The sequence below is a fragment of the Diospyros lotus genome, chromosome 15 (assembly GCF_014633365.1).
Source record: "Diospyros lotus cultivar Yz01 chromosome 15, ASM1463336v1, whole genome shotgun sequence".
In the NCBI taxonomy this organism is placed as follows: Eukaryota; Viridiplantae; Streptophyta; class Magnoliopsida; order Ericales; family Ebenaceae; genus Diospyros; species Diospyros lotus.
The window spans coordinates 1,989,121-2,009,515 of NC_068352.1; the positions used below are offsets into that span (position 1 = coordinate 1,989,121).

At 36.0% G+C, this 20,395-nt stretch overlaps 3 protein-coding genes across 4 annotated transcripts; 2 read left to right on the forward strand and 1 right to left on the reverse strand.

The window, feature by feature from the left end:
- Positions 1 to 4: 4 nt before the first annotated feature.
- LOC127792619 (protein FATTY ACID EXPORT 5-like) lies at positions 5 to 7,419 on the reverse strand. The gene is made up of 3 exons (XM_052323201.1): positions 7,078 to 7,419; positions 5,844 to 5,931; positions 5 to 301 (listed from the first exon to the last, which is right to left on the reverse strand). Exons 1-3 carry the CDS (start codon positions 7,274 to 7,276, stop codon positions 229 to 231), a joined length of 360 nt encoding a protein of 119 aa, XP_052179161.1. The 5' UTR covers positions 7,277 to 7,419; the 3' UTR covers positions 5 to 228.
- Positions 7,420 to 14,097: 6,678 nt separating this feature from the next.
- LOC127792538 (uncharacterized) lies at positions 14,098 to 15,213 on the forward strand. Its single transcript, XM_052323064.1, has one exon. The coding sequence runs from the start codon at positions 14,248 to 14,250 to the stop codon at positions 15,211 to 15,213; it is 966 nt and encodes a 321-aa protein (XP_052179024.1). The 5' UTR covers positions 14,098 to 14,247.
- On the forward strand, positions 15,122 to 20,390 carry LOC127792537 (CRS2-associated factor 2, mitochondrial). Of its 2 annotated transcripts, none has more exons than XM_052323061.1 (6): positions 15,122 to 15,243; positions 16,582 to 17,183; positions 18,834 to 18,961; positions 19,057 to 19,282; positions 19,451 to 19,599; positions 19,710 to 20,390. In XM_052323061.1, the coding sequence occupies exons 2-6, from the start codon at positions 16,652 to 16,654 to the stop codon at positions 19,776 to 19,778; spliced, it is 1,104 nt and encodes a 367-aa protein (XP_052179021.1). In that variant the 5' UTR covers positions 15,122 to 15,243; positions 16,582 to 16,651; the 3' UTR covers positions 19,779 to 20,390. The 2 variants fall into 2 exon arrangements, with proteins under 2 accessions (XP_052179021.1, XP_052179023.1); XM_052323063.1 differs by having other exon boundaries at positions 15,227 to 15,243; positions 19,451 to 19,578.
- The last annotated feature ends 5 nt before the right edge of the window (positions 20,391 to 20,395 follow it).

A 20,395-nucleotide genomic window follows, 5' to 3' on the forward strand; every position in this document is an offset into this window, starting at 1 on the left:
AATAGAATTATAATCTACAGAGGCTGATTGATTCATTAAAAAAGACAGCAAATGGTACAGACCAGGTTCCATGACTTGTAACAACTTTATTCCAGTAGGACACAACAACACTGCCATCCATATAACCCCAGAAGAACCCAAAACTGTCCCAAGAGAAGCATTTGTCCTGTTACACACACTATGTGAAAAAGCATCTGGAGAAACAAAAGAAAGGTACCATTAATGCCATCAATCAGACTTGGGGGGGATATGGTTTCCGCCTGTGGCAAGCTTGTAGACATAAAATCCAGTCATGAGAGCACTGCAAGGTAAAATGAGAAGAAAGGGTTAAGTTCAGTCGATGTTTATTGAGTTAACATGAAGGGAGAATCTAGCTATAAATAAGAATGAAGTATAGCCAAGTAGGCAGTAAATTTTTGCTTGGACGTGTGAGAATTGAAGGCGCACAAACTGTAACTTCTCGTTTCCATGTGGAAGAAATGCTTTCCTTGGATGATGGAAATACAAAGTTTCAAAACAAATTAATGAGCGAAGCTTCGTCCCAGGATATACATGGAGTGGTTTGACTCTTTAACGTGCATCTTTACTACCTTCCTTAAACCTTGTGAGCCTAAAGGGTGTTTCTAGTACACAAGACTCCCTGCTTTGCTAGAGTCAAGAGACAGTCATTTTTGTACATGCAATCTTCCTCTTGCTTTTCTGAGAAGAGACTACTTCTGCAACTCAAGCCCATGACTATGTAGTCACAAAGGAGCAACCTTATAGTTGCCATGGGGGAGAAAAAATGACTATTCTTTCTCAAGCTCGAGAAGCAAAAAGTACTCATTTTTTTGAGATACATTGACAGGCAAAAATTAGATGCTTTTACATGAGAACATTTAAATGCTAAATAAGATTTGTGTGTGTTACCACTACCCGAAAATGTGCCACAAGGATGTCAATCCTCAGAAAAGTAGGAGCACAAATACACTCCCCCCCCCCCCCCCCCCCAAAAAAAAAAATGTAACGGTGGAACAACCGACTATCTTAAAGCACATCTCTAGCAATTAGCTACCAAGTCTATGATATGTCTAGTCCATGTTGAACTTCTATGATATAAACTCCCAGTGTTAGAGGACAAAAGCAAAGTTCCTCCCTTCATCCCTCTTGTGCTGTGTCGAATTTTGGAAGAGGAAATAATCGCAATATTTTATAAACTTACAACCTCATATGAGATAAACTCTAATAATATTGACATGTTCTACTATGGGTATTGTTGAGCAATGACATGGATATCAACTTCCTGCACCAGCACAAGAGGGGGATTGCTCACCAATTTCTAGCCCTCTCCAGATCTAGTAAATGTGGTTTCATTAAAAATGTGCTGTCAAAAAGATGAGGTTTCCTTGGAGAACAAGAGCGAACACTATTGAACATAGCATGCCCCATTCCAAGAATTACCATGCTTTATGAAAATAATAATATGATATGGATGATCCAAATTAGAAGTACAAGCCATATGCTTCTAGAAGAAAAAATGTAGGCATTCATCAAAAATCATGCATGGTACACAGAAAATCTACATATATCATGATCTCCACATATAAAAATCGATTCCACAGACAATTAAGTAGGGCATATTACAACCTCCATTGAGATAAAATATGAGAACATATATTGCACCCTTTAAGGTTAGGGATGAGAATTTGACTCGCGAATGTGGGTTCTTAACCCAATTTGACCCTTAATAAGGTGGGTATGGGAGTGCCATATATGAGTATTGGGGCGTGCTATTAGAGTTGTCTAGTTGAGTTTAACCTATTTTCCCAGAACCTAACTCAATTAAATGTTTATTTAAAAAAATTCTTCTTGATATTTTATTAGTAAGGCCAAAATACTCCAACATAGGATTTTATGACAAAAATTGGTGTGGGTTGGAACGAGGGAGGGGGATCTATTTGGGTCGGGTAATCTAAGTTAAGCTAGCCCTATACCTGACCCTTTATCATCCGTGTTTAGGTTTTAAAAATTACACCCGCACACAAATGATTCTAAGCCACACCAGCAACTGTCATCCCATCAACTTTAACAAGAAGAAAAAAATGGTAAGACACCTCTCTCTATCTCCTCTCAATGGCATTAACAGCCCACCTCCCATCATTACTATTACAACTTTATCACCACTACTTGTAGCCCTGATTCTCCTCCCTATTCCATAGAACATTCAAACTAAAAACTAAGTGCCCATTTTGCTTATGGTTCCAAAAAGCCTTTTTTTATTCCAAAACCAAATAAACTCAAGCAAATGCATTTCAAAGACAAGTTTCAAAAACTGTTTCCAGAAAGTGAACTCAAAATACTCTAATCTTAATAAACAAACAAAAGATATTTTTACTTGCTTCAAAAATCATTTTCTCATGAAGATATAAACTACAAGAAAATGAGAGTTGTTAAAAGTATCCAGAGTTTTTGGCTATAAAGATAGCAAAATAGAGAAAAGGAAATACAGAAATCATAACCAAACAAGCCTTAGATATTGCCTATGAATACAACTGAAGAACCGACAGTACAACAAACCCAACCACTCTAATCGCACATCAATTACAAACCCATGCTTCGGAAAACCCAACAACCTCCAAAGTATAAGTGTATAGAAATTTGAATAAACATATATACAACACACCACCAAGCCTTAATTTCATTAACTGGGATTATCCACATGGATTCTTACTCCCCAATCATCTCTATCTATGATCATGCATACTGCAAGTTCATCATGTCATGCCTAAGAGCTTTATAAAGTTTTGATTTTTTACAAAACAGCTTTCACAAAGCAGGGAGCCCCACCCTTTTTTCTTCTGCACCTATGCTATAAACTTCTTCCATTTATTCCACTCACCTTTCATGGATATATATGTCACGCCCCTAGGGTTGGGCTAGGGTTTAGAAAGGAATTTGGTAAGAATACGGGAAAGAGAGAGCAGAAAGGGAGGGAGAGACAGAACAGAAAGAGGAAGACATTAAGAAGATAGGAAATGGTTTGGACGAAGAGAGAGAGAAATAGGATTCAAATTCATTCATAAGCTCCCATTCTCTACTTCTACAGCCTATTTATAGGTTGTTACATCCTTTCAGTTAGTAACTAACTGTAGGTATAACACTATAACAGCCTAAGGTATAACAAAGGCAAATACATGTAACAGAAAAATTACTCCAATGCCCTTGGGGTTGTGACAATATATTCAACTAATTTTTCCTTAAAGTGAAAGTGGATTTTGAGTCTGGAGAAAAAAGGGTTCTGTAATTCATAGCCCACTACCCCTCCCTCTGTCCAAATGAATTATAACCCCCCCCCCCCCCCCTCTCTCTCTCTCTCTCTCTCACACACACACACACACACACATGCACGCAAACCCAAAGTCAATTCGCAAGAATGATGCAGAACCCCCACAATATAGCAAGCTCTTCACCAACCCAATAAGAGGCTATGATGATGGATATGATCAGTACGGCAATGGTGGGAGAGCTTGATAACGTATAAGTGTTCTGGTTCAGCTGAAACTAGGAGGGGTAATGCCAATGATGGGACTGGTGACCAATGGATGTGATGGTGTCATGATGTGGCTGAGAGAGAAAGTGAGGGGTAGAAAAGAGAGGTTAGGTATATAAGACAGCCAACATTTGCAAGTAGGGGGTTCTTTTTCTTTGAGTGGGTGGGGGGGAAGGAAAGAGACAGTTCACAGAAGAAGATATACGCCAGGTTAAATTATGATGTGCACTGGTGCTGGTGGTCGTAGGAGATATTGACTTAGTATCATATGATTTAATGTCATTAAAAGTCAAGAATCACATTTAGATAAATTATATCTTTTTCTATAAGGATAAAACTGGTATTTTGAAATATAGTGATCAAGGTGACATCAGCTTTTCTCATACTTCCCATTCACCATCATTAATGGTGTCTTAGAGGTAGGGGAATAAGTTACTAAAAACTAAGATACAGGGGATACATACTATCAGTATTTTACCCAACCAAAGGAGATGTCAATGCAAGTGGCCTATGTTTTCTATTAAAAGAAATGACAAAACGTGGCAACTCCTGTACAGGGAGAAATTAACTGTAATATATACAGGGGTAAATCACACATAAACTGCACAAAGGACTCTCAACAGAAAGATGAGACAATCTCAACCAAAATAACAATAATAATAGTAAACTCTTTAAGTTTATCATTTTGAATCAAATGCTCAACTCCATCAAAAACTCTTCTAAGTTTTTCCTGTCCCAAACACAGAAACAAATACAAAACACAATGTTCTAGCCACAGCTTAAGGTATTCACTGCCCCAAATGGAGTTGGCATCACCTCCAACATCAAAAATAAAAAATCTCAGACTTAACAATCTCTATCAATGTTACAATGTAAAAGAAGATGCTTCACTAATTTAGTTGCCATCTTACAAAATCTAGTACCAATCAGTTACTCTTGGACGAGATTGGGTGTTCAAGTTTAAAAATGAAAGATAAGGTAGTTCAATAAGATAAAGATTTAAAAGATAAGGAAGTCTGGAAGATAGGATAAAGCTTCAAGATTCAAGGGAGAGATTCAAGCTTGAAATCAGAAGATAAAGGAAAGCATGTTTTGAATATTAGTTATTGTTATCTAAATTTGAATTTGTTCCTTTTTTCTAGGAGATAGAGGATATATTTTTCCTTGTATAAATATCTCCCTTCATATTCAATAAATTCTTAAGTAAGCTTTCAAGAATTCGGCTTATTTCAGTTACCAATGACCTCGCTTCCACAAATTGTCTACATCAAAATGGAATCAATAATGATATTCCAAACAAAAAAGCAACCTTTGACCAGGCGGGGTATTTTCTAGAAGGTTTCTTGGTGTCTTTAGGATTGCTAGTGTCTACACAATTGGGTTTGCTTCCAAAATTAGAGTGGAATAATAGTCTTTCTTGGTAAAATAATGTATGTGGAGCTCTTCTAGTGTCAATTTTTAGTTAGCCCTCATGGAGTAGGGCTCTCTCTCATTTTCTATTGGTTGAATTCCTTCATACTGGAAATCTGTCTACAGACTTACATTCATTATTTTCCAACAATTGGCTTATTCTCTTTGTTTCCATTATTAACCTGCCAGTTTTACATCACAAATATAGTTGCAAAGTTGCAGACACTAGGCTGTCAGCTGTCCTATATCATACATACACTTCTGAGACTGAGATGTTGAATACTCATAGGACACTTCACAATAGGTGTCAGATACTCCAGCATCTAAATGTCCTTTCTATAATTTTTTCTGAAATTAGATACTTCTCAAACACTTGAGGGGCATGCATCCTCATAGTGGGAACATGCATGACTGTTACTTAAGCAAATTGGAAAAGCATCACAAGATTAAAAGAAATAAGTTGAAAATCAATTATAAGATAAAAACAACATGGATTTATCAAATCGATTATGAATAGACATTTCAAAAATATATCAGCACTTACCCTTTCCAAATATTTAGATGTGAATAACAATTGCTTACTATTTGAAAACATAACCTTTTTTTTTTTTTTTTGTAATGGAAAAAGTGAAGAAATGGTTAATTTAATTAATATGTACTACATATATATAAGATTTTTCTATTTATAAATGTGTCCCTATCATCTGTTTTCCCTTTGTATTTCTGAAAATTCTTGTGTTGGAATGTCATGCCTGTCTTCTATATATGCATCTCAAAGTACATTCTATACTCCCTAGAGAAATGATAGAGCTAAGGTAAAGATGCAACATAATACTACCAGCAAAGAAACTATTACATATAACATGCAAAGGTGGATAATAGTGATGATTTATCCTACAGTTACCTGATCACAGCAATAATACCAGCCGGCATGATCTTGGAAGTTTGACTATAGCGCTGTCCCATAACCCATGTCAGCATGGCAGCACAAACTGGATGAAGTTACATGGATCACAATGAGTAAAAACAAAGTTAAGCATAATTTGATGAATGAAGATTACAGCGTGCAGATCTAAAATAACATGCAAGTGTAAACTGAGAAATGAGTATTATGAAAAGCAAAAAACTAAAAAAAGAATTTTGAGGTTTTTTTGTGTGCATTTCTTTTCTTTTTTGGTTCTTTTGGTAAACTCCCTCTATGGATTGCCCCCACCACTTTTAGTGTTGACAATTTTCCTCCTATTCTCAGTTGATCACAAGCACAGATAAAGGAAATTGGTTGTGTTGGTAGCCGACAACTGGCATAAAATTTGTTCGATCAAAACCGTGAATTCTAGACAAATTAGATATGGTCATGGATAGAGATGGTTGGAGATCTAGAATTCATGTAGTCAATCCCACTTAGTGAAATTAAATCATCACTAGCATTATCTACGAAATATAGTAGATTATGAAAGAACACAAGATACCCAACAGAGATCAAGAACAAATTCAGAAAGGAAAAGAAATGCAATGAATGATTTAAATGAAAAATTCACATAAACGACCCCCAAATTGTCACACTAGGAATGAAAGAATCTTGTATGGGAAATCAGATCTGCCACAATAACCTATACATGTCTATAGACCAATCCTCATTATCACCAGAGTAAAAAAGCTCAGCACTCCCGCATCATAAACAGATCTGTACTAAGTACAACAACAAACGTTATTAGTTTTCTTCTCCAAATATACGAGCCATCTCCATGTAAATCCAAGCCAGGATCATGACCACCATCAAAGACCATAATTTCCAAACAAACTGCAAGTCAAAGAGTAATAAGCTCCTCAATTAGAGTGTCAAATACCGAAAGTACGTTTTGGAGTAAACTCAAGCTCTCGCTCTCTCCCTCTATACATCTATTCTCCAAGGTTCAAGATTTACAATCTGTTGTTTCTATACGAGTTAAAAGCTAACAAACTAAACACAATCCAGCTGCAAGATCCAGAGTATCAATCTATAACTAGACTAGTGTGCATAAATCACTCGGAACAACATAAACAAACATCGAAAATAACAAGCACATCAATACACATATACATAAATCATACATGCATGCATACATATATATATAAAGAACCGCAATAGAACCAGTTACCAGTCTCCAGAATCAAGGCTAGATAGGAGTTCGTCCGCTTGCCAAAGGCCCTGAGACTAAGATAACCAGCTAGGAGGAGCAACAAACCGGTGCCCACGCCGCCGGCCAAGGAGGCCGTGCTGCCTTTGCGGGCATACCCGAACAGTCCTCCGCAAACAAGAATCAAGCCGTAGGGGATCGTGAAGCAGAAGTCGTGCATTTTGACGAGTTGCGTCGAGTCTGAATCGAGATCTCGAGTGGAATCTCGCTAGGGTTTTCTCAGGGATTAAGGAGAAGATTGAGAATATGTAAGAGAAATCGGGTGTTGCCGGGAGGACTGGTTCCGTCGTTCGTTGGTCAAATTCAAAAAGGCGTCTGGATGACACACGCTGGCTTCCGTTGATTACAACTCCACGATTGCCCTCGAGATTGCCTGTAATGGCAATCATATCCCCATAAAATAATTATTTTATGATGAGAGTTACACGTCACCTTTTAATTGATTTAATAAATATTATAAAAATAAAAATATTACATGCACTTGTTGAAATCCTTATTCACATTCTATTAATCAATTACTAATATATTTTTATTTAAATTTTAATTTATAATTTATGATAAAATATTTTATCATAAATTATAAATTAAAATTTAAATAAAAATATATTAATAATTAATTAATAAAGTGTTAACGAATATGTGTAAGTAATATTTTTTAAATAAAAATATTATTTAAATTATGAGCGTTCAAATTTTAGTCTAAACTAAAAAAAATAGATTATGTCAAATTAAAAAACCTAATCCAATACAAGAAGGAATAAGTTTGATTTGGTCTTTGATTTAAATATTTTACAAAATTAATCTTTGTTTTGGACCCGATTCGATCTTGGTTTTGGGGCGAAGACCAATTAAATACAATACTATATTCAGGGACACATCTAAGAATTCATGTTAGGGAATACTAAAATTTTAAAAAATTAATATAATAAAATTTTTATGTATCCGAAAACTCAGTACAACAAATTTTCATTAAATTTGTGCTCGACAAAATTTTAAAATAAAAAATTTATCTACAATATCATCTACATCTGTTGTGAGAGTAAATTCACTTTCGACGTAAAATTATACTAAAAAAAAAATTAAATTTAATAATATGCTACCAAGACTTTAACCAAAGGTAACGATGGGGTCTTTGAATATATGAATAAACGAGTGCCATCCAACCTAAATTCCAAACTTTTTCCATTATTTAATATATGAACAATGTGGGGTGGATGGCTGTGGAGTTGCTTACAAAAATAAGATATTAAGGGCGCGTTTGACCGTCACTTATATTTTAAAATTTAAAGGAGTTGGAAAATTAACGGAGCGAAGGTACCATGCACGTTCCTCACATTTGAGAGATGACATTTAGGTTGGTTTTGGAAGTATTAGTTGTTGTGTATTATATTATATATTTTTATATTTATTTAATTTATTTTTTAACTGTTCAAATCGATTTCGATTCTAGTTTTATTTCTAATTCTGATTTTTTATTGTTAGAAATTGGAACTGAACTATAAGTTTTTAGATTTAGTTTCAATTTTTGAACCCAAACTGTTTAGTTCGATTTTTAGAAAAACAATTCGGTTCGGTTTATAGTTCGAATCAAATTGTGGTTAGGCTTACATTTAGGTTGATTTTGACATTGAGTTTAAATATGTAATTGTTATGATATAATAATAAATTTATAATTATAGAAAAATATTTGTATTCGACCTTTAGTTTTTAGAATACTTGTAAAATAGAAGACGGTTAGGGACCCAACGTGTCTCCCGCTTGAGCTCTCTGTGTTGGAAACTTTAAATCCTTATGTGAAAACTATCACCCAAATGCCAAGAATAATCATGTCAAATCATCAAGAGTAAATAAACAATAAGCAGAAGCGTACCTGAATCTATAATGATTATATCTCTTTAGATCCGTGCGGCAAGCCTTCCAGATCAACACGAACTTCTTAGAGAATCCTTTAAGTTTCTCTTGACAACTAGTTTCTGACGATGGGATACAGAAACAAATCTGATTCGTTCGTCTGACCTGGGGACCATAACCGCTGTATTTATAGGGGTAACAGCCCGTTACCCTAATTATGTTTCAACCCATCAAGAAAACATAATTATCTTAGTATCTACACATTAAAGGCCCACACTCTATTTGATACATTAAAGCTCAAAACTTAACAGATCACTTTTTAAATTGGGCTTAGACTATTTGACAGCCCATAATACATAATTATTCACATATGAGCCCAATGTTGGATTAAGGATCCAACACTCTGATGCTTAAATCAATTTTCATGAAAAAGTATATAAGATCAAAAGATATATAATTTAAGTAGTATTATAGTTATATCTTGATCGGATGAATTATTTCTTATTTATAAAAGTTGAAGTTGACAGGTAAAAAAATATCCATATATTTTGAAATCATCTGTTTTGGATTTTCAGACCGAGACATTAAATATGAGTTCGCATATTCTTTAACTCTAGAAAGGTACTCAAGAGTGGCTTTCGAGAGAGTCTCCCGAAGACTATTATGTTGGGAAGGTTTCTTAGGCTTTTTCCTCTTTGATCTATCTTGGACTTAGACTCATTTTCTTAAACACAATAATATTAAGGTGGGTTTAATATTAAACATAACTAATAAAGTGTTGCTAAACTTATAATTTTTTTAATTTCACTTACTTTATATTAAATAATTAAAATTCAATTTAACTTCACAAATTTACCCTTTACACCTTAACTCACTTGTCTCGCCCGACTTTAATATTAATTACTTTTTTTACACAAAATATATAAAGAAAATTTTAAGAAATAAAAAATGTGATTGTTTTCAAAATTTCAACACGAAATTTGATATTTGATTATATGATAAAATGGATAATAAATAGGATAAATTATATGAAATCCTCCTGCACTTAGGGTCATATGCAATTTGTCCTCTTATACTTTCGATTGTATCAAAAACTCCCTTACCCTTTCAAAATGTTATAATCAATTATAAATTGTTAAAATTTTACATAATTTTGTATAATAATTTACATACAAAATACAGAATTCTACTATATAAAAGAAATACATAATTTTGCATTACTCAACCAGTAGATTGCACAAAATTTTACCAGATTGTGGTTTATTGCAAAATTTTAAAAGTATAAAGAGAGTTTTTTGATGCAATCAAAAGTACAAGGGGATAAGTTACACATGACCCTAAGTATAGGAGAGTTTCATATAATTTACCCTAATAAATAATATCTGATATATTATTTTATTTTTTAGTAATGAAAACATACAAAATTTTCAAATTAGAGGAAAATATATATATATATATATATAAGGTAAATTAAACAAAAGACCATTGAGGTTGGGTGTACTTGGAGGACCACATCTCACTTTTTATATATTCAACTCCTCGTACTCTTAAAAGTTAAAAAATTGAAATAATTTTTTTTTTAAATGAGATATTCATCCCACATAAATTAGAAATAAGTTTACAAAACTAGATGGGGGCATACCCCAAGTAAAAACACACACAAAAAAATAAAAATAAAATAATAAAGCAAGGCACGATGTCACACGCGCGCGCACAAAAAAAAAAAAAATCCTAAACAGACATACAGACCTATCAAGACTATCCTAATTGTTTGCCCTCAGGGCATAGATCAATTGGCAAAAGAAGAATGTGATGGGATGTTACTTTTTAGATCCTCAGGTTTCGTGTTTGATACTTGACTAGGAAATAATTCAGCAGGAAATGAGCGACTTTAAAAAATGAAAAATACTTGTCGCCCTCACATTTGAGGTTGTGATAGGAGTCGAAACCTGTCTGTTAGATTTTCTGATTTATCTCTTTTATTAAAATCGTGAAATCAAACAACGGAGACGCTCGTAATGATTCGTTAACAAAAGAAAAAAATTTGCCATAATTGTTTGTTTCTTATTCTGACGATCCCATTTCTGCTATGCCTTAGACTTTGGGGGAGACTCACTAGTGTGTGTGCTAGACAACTCATCTAAATCAACCATCACCTCCATCTCATCTTTTATATCTTGGTGCTTAAGATACCTATCATGGGGGCTAAAAACATTCACATAATGAATACACTAGTCTTCTTGCATTAGCGGGCAAAACCTATTAGCCACCAAACTATTACTCACCAAATATGGGATGGAGTCGGAAAAAGCAAACTAAGTCTCGGGAGAACACTGATCCTTGCCATGGAAAGAACTACGAGAAATGTCACTTAGTTGAAGAAGTCTAACATGATCAACTAACACAATTGAATTAGAAACTTGAAAAGACCTACCATCTATCCTCTTCTTACTAGCATCAATGAAAAGACCTACCATCTACCCTCTTCAGATATAAACTTGTTTGACCTTTTCATACAATTCACCATGAAATGGCCAAAGCCCCACGTGCATGAGGCTGCACCCTCTCACTGGCGGGCAAATACTATGTTGCCCACCAGTGGGCAATATAGCATCACTGTTGCTTACATAATGACAAAGTCCATTGATATTCAATTTGAATCTTAGCAATTTTAGTTTTGCCAACAAACGCATCAGTTCCCTGAAATAATTCAATGTATTAAGAAATAATTTAATTCATGAAGTTAATAAATTCTTATTAAAATTTTAAAATAGGCTCATTCTTTCTCTCTCTCGCCTAGTAATGTTTGGATTAAGTCCCAACGATGCTATGTTTGTTGTAATAGTTGGAATCTTAAAACTCAAGGATAACTAAGTTATGAAACCCAACTATCAGTCCATTATTCTTCTATATTTGCTTCTTTCTTTTTATTTAGAAAGATTAAAAAGAAAAAAGAATAGTAGTGGTCGGTGATAGCAATCGACCACTATTATTTTTTTTGCTTTTTATATAATTATAGAAAAGAGAGAAAATGTTTGAAAAGTTAGAAATAAAATAATTATTTTCCTTTAATTTTTAATAACATGAATGCCTCTAAATAAAGTGTTTAGACCACAAAGATTAAGTCACAATGACCTCTAAATATAAGTTTAAACCATAAAGATTTCAAAATGCCTCTAAATAAAGAGTTTAGCAAAAATAATAAGTTATGAGAACTTGCAAATGCATCTTTAAACTATGGGGGTCTCCTAATAAATGACCCAAATCATGAGAAATCTTTATGCAATTTCCCGGTAAATTAATATCTCTTGTACTTTATGTTTTGATACAAACACCATCTAAACTTTATATTTTACCCAATATGTCTATAAATTTTTTTGAATTAGCCACAACACCCCCATTGATTAGTAATGATGTTAAGTAATTGACCATATAATCCATAAACTTTACTTTTGCCAAATTGATCCTTAATTTTTTTAAAAATAGCCAAGTCACTCTTCCACAATAAATGATGTTCGTTAAACTAATTTAAAATAAAAACATCCTTAATATCTCTTTAATTTCGTTTAATTGGCGTTGTTTGATATGGGAGGGGTGTTTTGGCCATTTTGAGAAATTTAACAACTAAATTAGCAAAAAAAAAAAAAAAGTTTTACAGGGTTTGGGCCAAAGGCCTAAAATATGAGGGATGGATGAGTGAGAGTGTTGTGACAAATTCAAAAATGTTTTGTTTTTTTATAAATAAGAATTTTATTAAATGAAAAATTACAAAAATATCCATATCTTTAGGTTAAAGCTGATCTCGAGTATCACAACAAATGGCTAAATAAGCAAACAACAAAAATTCTCTAAACAAATGTTATGGGTATTTGTTGGACCATTTCTTATGGGTTGGATTTGATTCAGCAGACCGGCCTAATCGACTGAAACCCAATAAGTCAAAGGCCAAGCTCGTCAGAGCAAGCTCACACATCGTTGAAACCCGAGCTCAGATCGCGGAATCAAGCAAACTCCCAGCGAAGCTCCTAGCAATGCTTTTAATGAGCTCCCAACGATACTTTCAGTTTGCAGATCTAACCATTCAGCTCGCATAACAATATTGTTGCTAAATAACTGGAGGTATGAATCCATCTACTTTATTTGAGGTAAATCAGATCTCTGGTAATATGGAACACACTCCCGATTTTATGAAATTGATAAAAACATCTTGTATCCATGATGTCATCCTTTCACTTTTTGATTTTATGCAATTGAAAAATACCCCTTATTATAAATAAGGGTCAAAATACCATTGTAAAATGGATGAAAAATGACAACAATAACAATATACTGTTACTTTGTCAGAATAACCAGAGAACAATCGTAGAATAGGCATCGTTCTAGCCAAACCACGTAAAAATTTCTTGTGTACATTTTATTTTGTTCTTCCTCTTTACGTTTTGCCTTATTTCTTTATTGCGACCTTATGAATCATGGTCGGTTAATTTTAAACGTCGACAACAAAAAAATAAGAAAAAGAAAACTATACAATTATATACAAGGATTAACGACATCTTCGAAAGACTCAATCATTATAGACAAGTCTCCTTAAAAATTTAAAATTTTTTGACACGAATGTCAATGTTGATTATTCACCTAAAAAACCTGAAAATGCCATGATTAAATCTTATAAGCATCAATACATGATCATCCTTAAACATTAGAATGGTATATTCATACAAGTGTTAATATTTGTAATGCCAATCTCCTAATTATTTTTTAAACAATAGTTTAGAGTACCAATAACACACTCATAAATCAACCATAATTTTATATGAAAATTAGCTCTGGTAATATCAATATCGAGTTACTAAACACTTTGACTAACAAAGTAAAAGAAGACTAATTTAGTTAGAAGTCGCCAAAAGTGAGTGCGATTTTGTTCGCCCCTTTAACGGGGTGATCATCACCCTTAGTGCTTTTGAGGGTTAAAAATAACGAAACGGTTGCATAAAAGGTAATATTTGACTGTCGTTTCGTTATTTTTTATTCTAAAAGCACTGAAGGTAATGATCACCCGGGATGAACAAAATCGCACTCGCCAAAAGTGCCCTAGACCTCGACTTTGTAAGGTACGCGAGAATGAGATAATAGGTAACCTTATCTAGATCGCACGCTGTATGCGATTGAATTAAAAAAGTTTTTAAGGATTTCGCTCGCTAGATTTTGGCTTGCAAGCAAATTTGGATTGTCCGATGGAGTCAGCCTTACACATGCCGTTTCCGTTGTTGATGAATTCAAATGCCTCTACGTTTCCGAGCTGCTTTCTTCTCCTTTCTCGGCAACCAAACAAAGCCCACAGTTTCTAAAACCCTAAACCGAGCCCTAGAAATGGCGACGGGAAGGAGACCAATGTGCCCGAAGTGTTCGAAGCCCTCCCGTCTCTGCTTGTGCACTCGAATCAAGACCCCGTCTCTCGACAACTCCGTCGCCGTCACCATTCTCCAACACACTCTCGAGCGAAATCACCCTCTCAATTCCACGCGCATCGCCGCTATAGGCCTCAAGAATCTGGACGTCTTCTCCGTCTCCGACGTAAACTCCGAAGCTCGCTTCGCCATTCACTTGCCGGAATCAGACGGAATCCGACCTGGTAGGGCCCCAATCGTGACATTTACAATTCGCAAATCTGGCGTCTGCAGCTCACTTTCGCATCATTTGACGCCTCGATCTCAATCCCAGCCCCCAAACCTCGACACGCTCTTGGCTTCTCCTCCAGTGCTCGATGCTCTAGGCGAAGGATTCGTCGTAAAGAAATGGCGGAACAGCGAACTGAATCGGAGCATTGAAACTGAAGAATCCGAAGAGTTCGAAATTGCGGTTACTCCGGGATCGGTGCTTCTGTTCCCGAGCGAGAAATCGGTGGGGATCACCGCCATGGATGTGGAGGTGAAGAAGTTGATTGTGCTGGATGGAACGTGGCCGAAGGCGAAGAGGATGTACAGCGAGAACCCTTGGCTGAAAGTTTTGCCTCATCTGAAGCTGGATTTGGAGGAGGAGAAGGGGAGCTTGTACGGAGAAGTGAGGCATCAGCCTAGGGCTGGATGCTTGTCCACCATTGAAAGCATTGTGTATGGATTGAAGGCCGTGGGAGATGGAACTGATGGATTGGACAATCTCTTGGAAGCTTTCGAGTCGATGGTTGGAGATCAAAGGCGGTGCAAGGATGAGAGATTGAGCAAGATTCCTCTCAGGGGAGTCCTATAACTATATCAAATCTCAAAGAAGGGTAATAAGGTAATGGGAGTTCTGTTTTTTTTTTTTTATTTATCGGGGGGAAATCCGAGGGAGTAGCCATCTCTTTAAAATTTACGATCCGCCTCGCTTAAGTTTAAAAGGTGTACGATCGAGTAAGTCATAAATCTGATTCCACGTAGAGACACAATTAGATGTGCAATCCTGCATAAAAATAGAATCGAATTTATGATCAAAAATAGAATCGAATTTACGATCTTAAAATATCTCAAGCTTTCAAATATATGTAATGGCCCGGGGAGTTAATGAGAGTTTTGTTTATTGGCTAGCTCGTACAATCTATAAAAAAAATCCTTCGGCTTAATAAGCTAGCTTTGGTTGCTAAGCAAGTTTGGTTCTACGCGTGCTTCTCAAAACACAACAATATTTATTGTAGTAGCATGTATGGCTATAAATACAGCATGTTTATGTACATACAAATTTAATAGAATCAAATTGGACTAAATCGATCCAGTCTAGTTCGATTCAAACTTCAATCTAAAATTTCTATCAAATTTGATTTCGACCTGATACCATTCAATGTTAGTTTGGATTGATAGAACAAGCTCTTAAATAGATGTAAACGTATTACAATAAGAGATAATAAGAAGACGAGAGAAAACGAGGATAATGTCTTTATCATCATTCAATTTGTGTGGTTCCTATGAGGAATCTACGTAGCACTTATTCTTTCAATGTCCAGTAAGTTCAAGAATTTGGGGTCATATTAAAGGGTGGATTGGCATTAGGTGATCCATGTCTTCGATTCCTAATGCTCTCAAGTGATTTAAGAAGAAGGCTGATAGTTCATCGTGGCAGTCTAAAGCCAAAAAGATTGCATTTGCTCGTGTTGTTTATTTCATTTGAATAGTAAGAAACCGTCTATTTCATTTGGATAGCAAGAAACTGTCTTATTTTTTATGATCAAAATTTTTCTGAATATTGTATTGTTAAAACACATGTATACAAATTTTTTTTTTTTTTTTGTATTATGATGTTTTATCCCAATTTTCGAATCTAGTTATGGATCAATAACTTGACTTGTTGATCGTGTTTGCCTGAGTATGCCCAGTGTATCTATATTGTTCCCTTTGATCAATATACATATTTATTTTTGATAAAAAATATATATATATAATAGAGAGAAAAAAATATAAATATATATATACCCTAAAAAATGTGAATGGAGAGAGTAAATGTGAGCAACATTCACTTGAATCAAAATAATTAAATTAAATCAGTTAAAATTATCGATTTAATTTGATTTGACTTCTAATTTGATTCAGTTAATTTAATTTTTAAATTTGATAATTTTATTTCTTTTCATTTATTTAAAATTAGCGGATGGTCATTTAAATTGGAGTTAGATCTCAAACTAGACTGCCAGAGTGAAGGGGTTTTCTCTGCGTCGATGCTAAAGCTCCTTCAATGGCGTCCTTCGCCTTCAGCTCCATCACTTCAAACCCTAACCCAGCCGCCATTCCTCCTCTTCCATCTCCATCGATTTCTCACCCACTTTCAGTCCCAATCCGAACTAGAAGACATCTACGACCCTCCATTTTCGCCCACTCCTAAACCCGAAACTCTCAAACCCAAGAAGAAGAAGAAGAAGAAAAATACTCCCGGCGAAGCCAAGAAAGACGACGGGAATAGCTTCCCCCTGAAATCCGATCTGCCCTTCGACTTCCGGTACTCCTATTCCGAGACCAACCCGACGGTTCAGCCCATTGGGTTCCGCGAACCGCCGCGGTTCTCCCCCTTCGGCCCCGGCCGGCTCGACCGGAAATGGACGGGCACCTGCGCTCCGCTCGACCCGGCTCCCGATTTGGCCGAGGTTGCGCGAGAACGTGATGCAATTCTCGGAGAATCGCTATCGGAAAAAGAGGTCGCGGAGCTCGTGGAACGGTATCGTCACAGCGATTGTTCTCGCCAGATCAATTTGGGTAATTCCTGCTCTTCATAAAAATCTGTTCTTAGTTTTAAGTGTCCGTCAGTAGCTATCAGAATTCATATCATATTCGCTTGACTTATCAAGAAGGAAAATAACACTATGTTTGGAATGAATGAATTTGAAACATGGAATTCATTTTATTAATTCTTATGTTCGATATGGGAAATGTTGTGATGATGCCGGAGATTGCACCGTCAATGTCCGAATATGGAGAGTGATAATGCCGGATCTGCAAAATGGAGGATAGGACTGCCCGGGACGCTCCTAGAACCACACTCCGATGTACAAAAATATGTATGGTTGTGCCCCAGGGGCATAGCTGAGTGGCAAAGGGCAGGCTGAAAGCTTGTCTGGGTACTCCCAATGTGGGTTTGATTATTAGGGAAGTAGAATGCTTCCTTTTAGGGAGGATCTTGGGAGTGACATTAGTGGTGCAAAGGCCTACCACCCTGATCACTCGGGCACATCCCTTGATTTACCTCCTCAGTGTATCTCTAGGGACGGGGTAGCTGAGGACGCCAGTAATGGGGTGTAATCCAAAAAAAAATGTATGGTTGTAACCAAAATATAGGAGGAGAAGAGAAAGTGTAGGAAAAAGAGAGAATTGGAGGGAATAGAGAAGTTAGAGAAAAGTTGAATTGAGTTTAGAATGGACCTCCTTGTACTTATAGGCTCGGTTTTGGCCTTCTCCAGGCGAGTCAGTTCTTAGCTTTGGTTTGGGCCCTATCCCCTTGAATCTCGCCATCACATCATATTAAGTTCAATCAATTTCCACAAACTCATGTTTAGAACAAATTTAGAATTGAAGTTTGCTGTGAAAAGGAAAAATTTTGCTTGTTTGAGTTTTGTGGAATTCATTTGGAAATTCCTTCTATGTTGATAGGGTTTGATTTAGTTATGTTCAACTCCTTAGACTTGAATTCTTAGAATTGAAATTAACGTTTTTTTTTCATTCCAAACACGGAAATTTGGAATTCTAGATTAATTCCACAAAATTTTGTGGAATCCATTAGTTCGTTTCAAACAGGCTGTAAAGGAATTCAGATGGGTTTGTTGCATAATGCATTATCCATCGATCTCACTGGTTTCCTGGAAAATTTATACAACATATTTTGCTCTTTTCCTGATTAGTGTAGGTATGTACTAGTGGTAAAAGGGCGTCCTCACTGCACAAGGCTCCACTTTTGCTATGGTTGGGAGGGTTATATTTATTGAATTGATGGCCAGAAATGTATGTTATTATTCTTCTTACTTGGTGTATGGACAAAATTTTGATGTAACTTAGGAATGTTGAACCGAGGCAGTCAAGAATTAGGAAGTTGCATGTGATGTTTTTTAATTTACATATTTATTGAATATTTAACTAGTATTACTCAAAACAAAATTTTTCAAGGTTAAAAGCATTAATCTGAGTTATTAAGTTTGGCTGGCCTTAATCTGAGTTATCGGAACCTGTTCACTGTTTCGTAAAATCCATTCTAGCATGTAAAATAGTGTTGGTAGTGGAGTCATTATGAGCAGTAATTTTAAGTTCAAGTTTACTTGTATGTTTTGTTGGTCTCTGATACAAATGCAAATAAGACTGCATTAATGTATGCTTAATTTTTGGTATTTAGTGATTTATTATCGTATGTCTCCTTAGGGAGGGGAGGTGTTACTCACAACATGCTTGAAGACATCCACAACCACTGGAAGCGGGCTGAAGCAGTCAGGATCAAAGTCTTGGGTGTGCCGACTCTTGACATGGACAATGTTTGCTTCCATCTTGAGGTTTGATCTCGGAACACCCATCTATCTCGTTTCAGAAGCTTGAATTCTTCTGTTGGTCAAGTTGGTTTAACTGAAATGTAGTTGTGCCTGTGCAGGACAAATCTGGTGGAAATATTATCCACCGCCACATAAATGTGCTCCTACTATATCGGGGGCGAAACTATGACCCCAAGAGCAGGCCAGTTGTTCCTTTGATGTTATGGAAGCCCTATGCTCCAATATATCCGAAGCTCGTGAAGAATGTCGTAGATGGTCTCACATTTGAGGAAACGAAGGAAATTAGAAACAGGGGACTTAAGTCTCCACCTTTAATGAAACTTAGTAAGTGAACTCAACTTTTTTGAAGGTTGTGATTGCTTATATTTGGAACAAGTGGATACGATTTCTCTGATTGCCTCTCATTGTGGTGGTAATATGAGTTATCGATGAGGATCAGACGCTCAAATTGGCATGGGTGCTAATTTCTGCACGTATATGTTATACATGCAGCAAGGAATGGCGTGTATGTGAATGTTGTGGAGAGAGTGAAGGAAGCGTTTCAGGCTGAAGAAGTTGTACGACTAGACTGCCTGCATGTGGGTGCAAGTGACTGCAAGAAGATAGGTGCTAAGTTAAGGGTACGACTAGCACTTGAATCAGTATGCCATTTTTTCACATTTATCTGTAGGGTTATCTTAAAATTTCCTAATCCGGGAAGTACTGGTGATCATGGGCTCATTTTTTTCATACCCCGTTGTCGTTGTTGTAGGATTTGGTGCCTTGTGTTCCAATTCTGTTCAAGGATGAGCAGATTGTACTATGGAGGGGAAAGAAATAGCTGGAACCGGGCGCGGTTTTGTTGGCCAAACCTGCAGACCTTGGACAGCATGATTAGATATTCGGCGTGAATTGGGAAGAGCTGGATCAAGACTTGGTAACTCGGTTGTTCTACCACAAATTAATTTGCCTATGCTCATGGTGACACATACATGATTGGATGCTTAACTCTGCCCGTACTTTCCTATTTATGGCTGGTACAAGCTTGATTATAGGAGGGTTGCATTTTGTAGCCGACAACTGGCGTAGAACTCATGGAATCAAACAGAAGGGGAGCTAGAAGTCCTGTAGCCGAACCGACATGAAATGAGGGGAGTGAGTTTTGGCACATGGTATTCCAGCATCCATGCTGCTTTGCAGAAAGGGATTCTGTTGGTCCCAAATAGGATTTGTTTAGTAGTGGTGTTGTTGTACAAGGAATGCATGCAACACAACCTTGTAATAGCTCTATGAGAGAGTCTAGGATCTCTGGTTGAGGTTCCTAAGGCTTAGGATCTGTTTGGTATTGTTGTGAAATGGTTGCTGTCATGGGAATCATTTTAACGATAAGAACTTTTATGAGCATTATTTTTGTAAAAACAAGTTTTACATTTGGTCAAATTATTTTTAACAATGGTT

What these genes read in the sequence shown, in the direction of transcription:
- LOC127792619 (XM_052323201.1), bottom strand. Translation starts at nt 7,276, where the DNA reads ATGCACGACTTCTGCTTCACGATCCCCTACGGCTTGATTCTTGTTTGC. An exon ending in AGCCTTGATTCTGGAGACTG is followed by an intron (nt 5,932 to 7,077) that starts GTAACTGGTTCT and finishes AACTTCATCCAG; the next exon opens with TTTGTGCTGCCATGCTGACA. An exon ending in GGTATTATTGCTGTGATCAG is followed by an intron (nt 302 to 5,843) that starts GTAACTGTAGGA and finishes TTTACCTTGCAG; the next exon opens with TGCTCTCATGACTGGATTTT.
- LOC127792538 (XM_052323064.1), top strand. Translation starts at nt 14,248, where the DNA reads ATGCCTCTACGTTTCCGAGCTGCTTTCTTCTCCTTTCTCGGCAACCAA.
- LOC127792537 (XM_052323061.1), top strand. Translation starts at nt 16,652, where the DNA reads ATGCTAAAGCTCCTTCAATGGCGTCCTTCGCCTTCAGCTCCATCACTT. An exon ending in TTCTCGCCAGATCAATTTGG is followed by an intron (nt 17,184 to 18,833) that starts GTAATTCCTGCT and finishes ATGTCTCCTTAG; the next exon opens with GGAGGGGAGGTGTTACTCAC. An exon ending in TACGACTAGCACTTGAATCA is followed by an intron (nt 19,600 to 19,709) that starts GTATGCCATTTT and finishes TCGTTGTTGTAG; the next exon opens with GATTTGGTGCCTTGTGTTCC.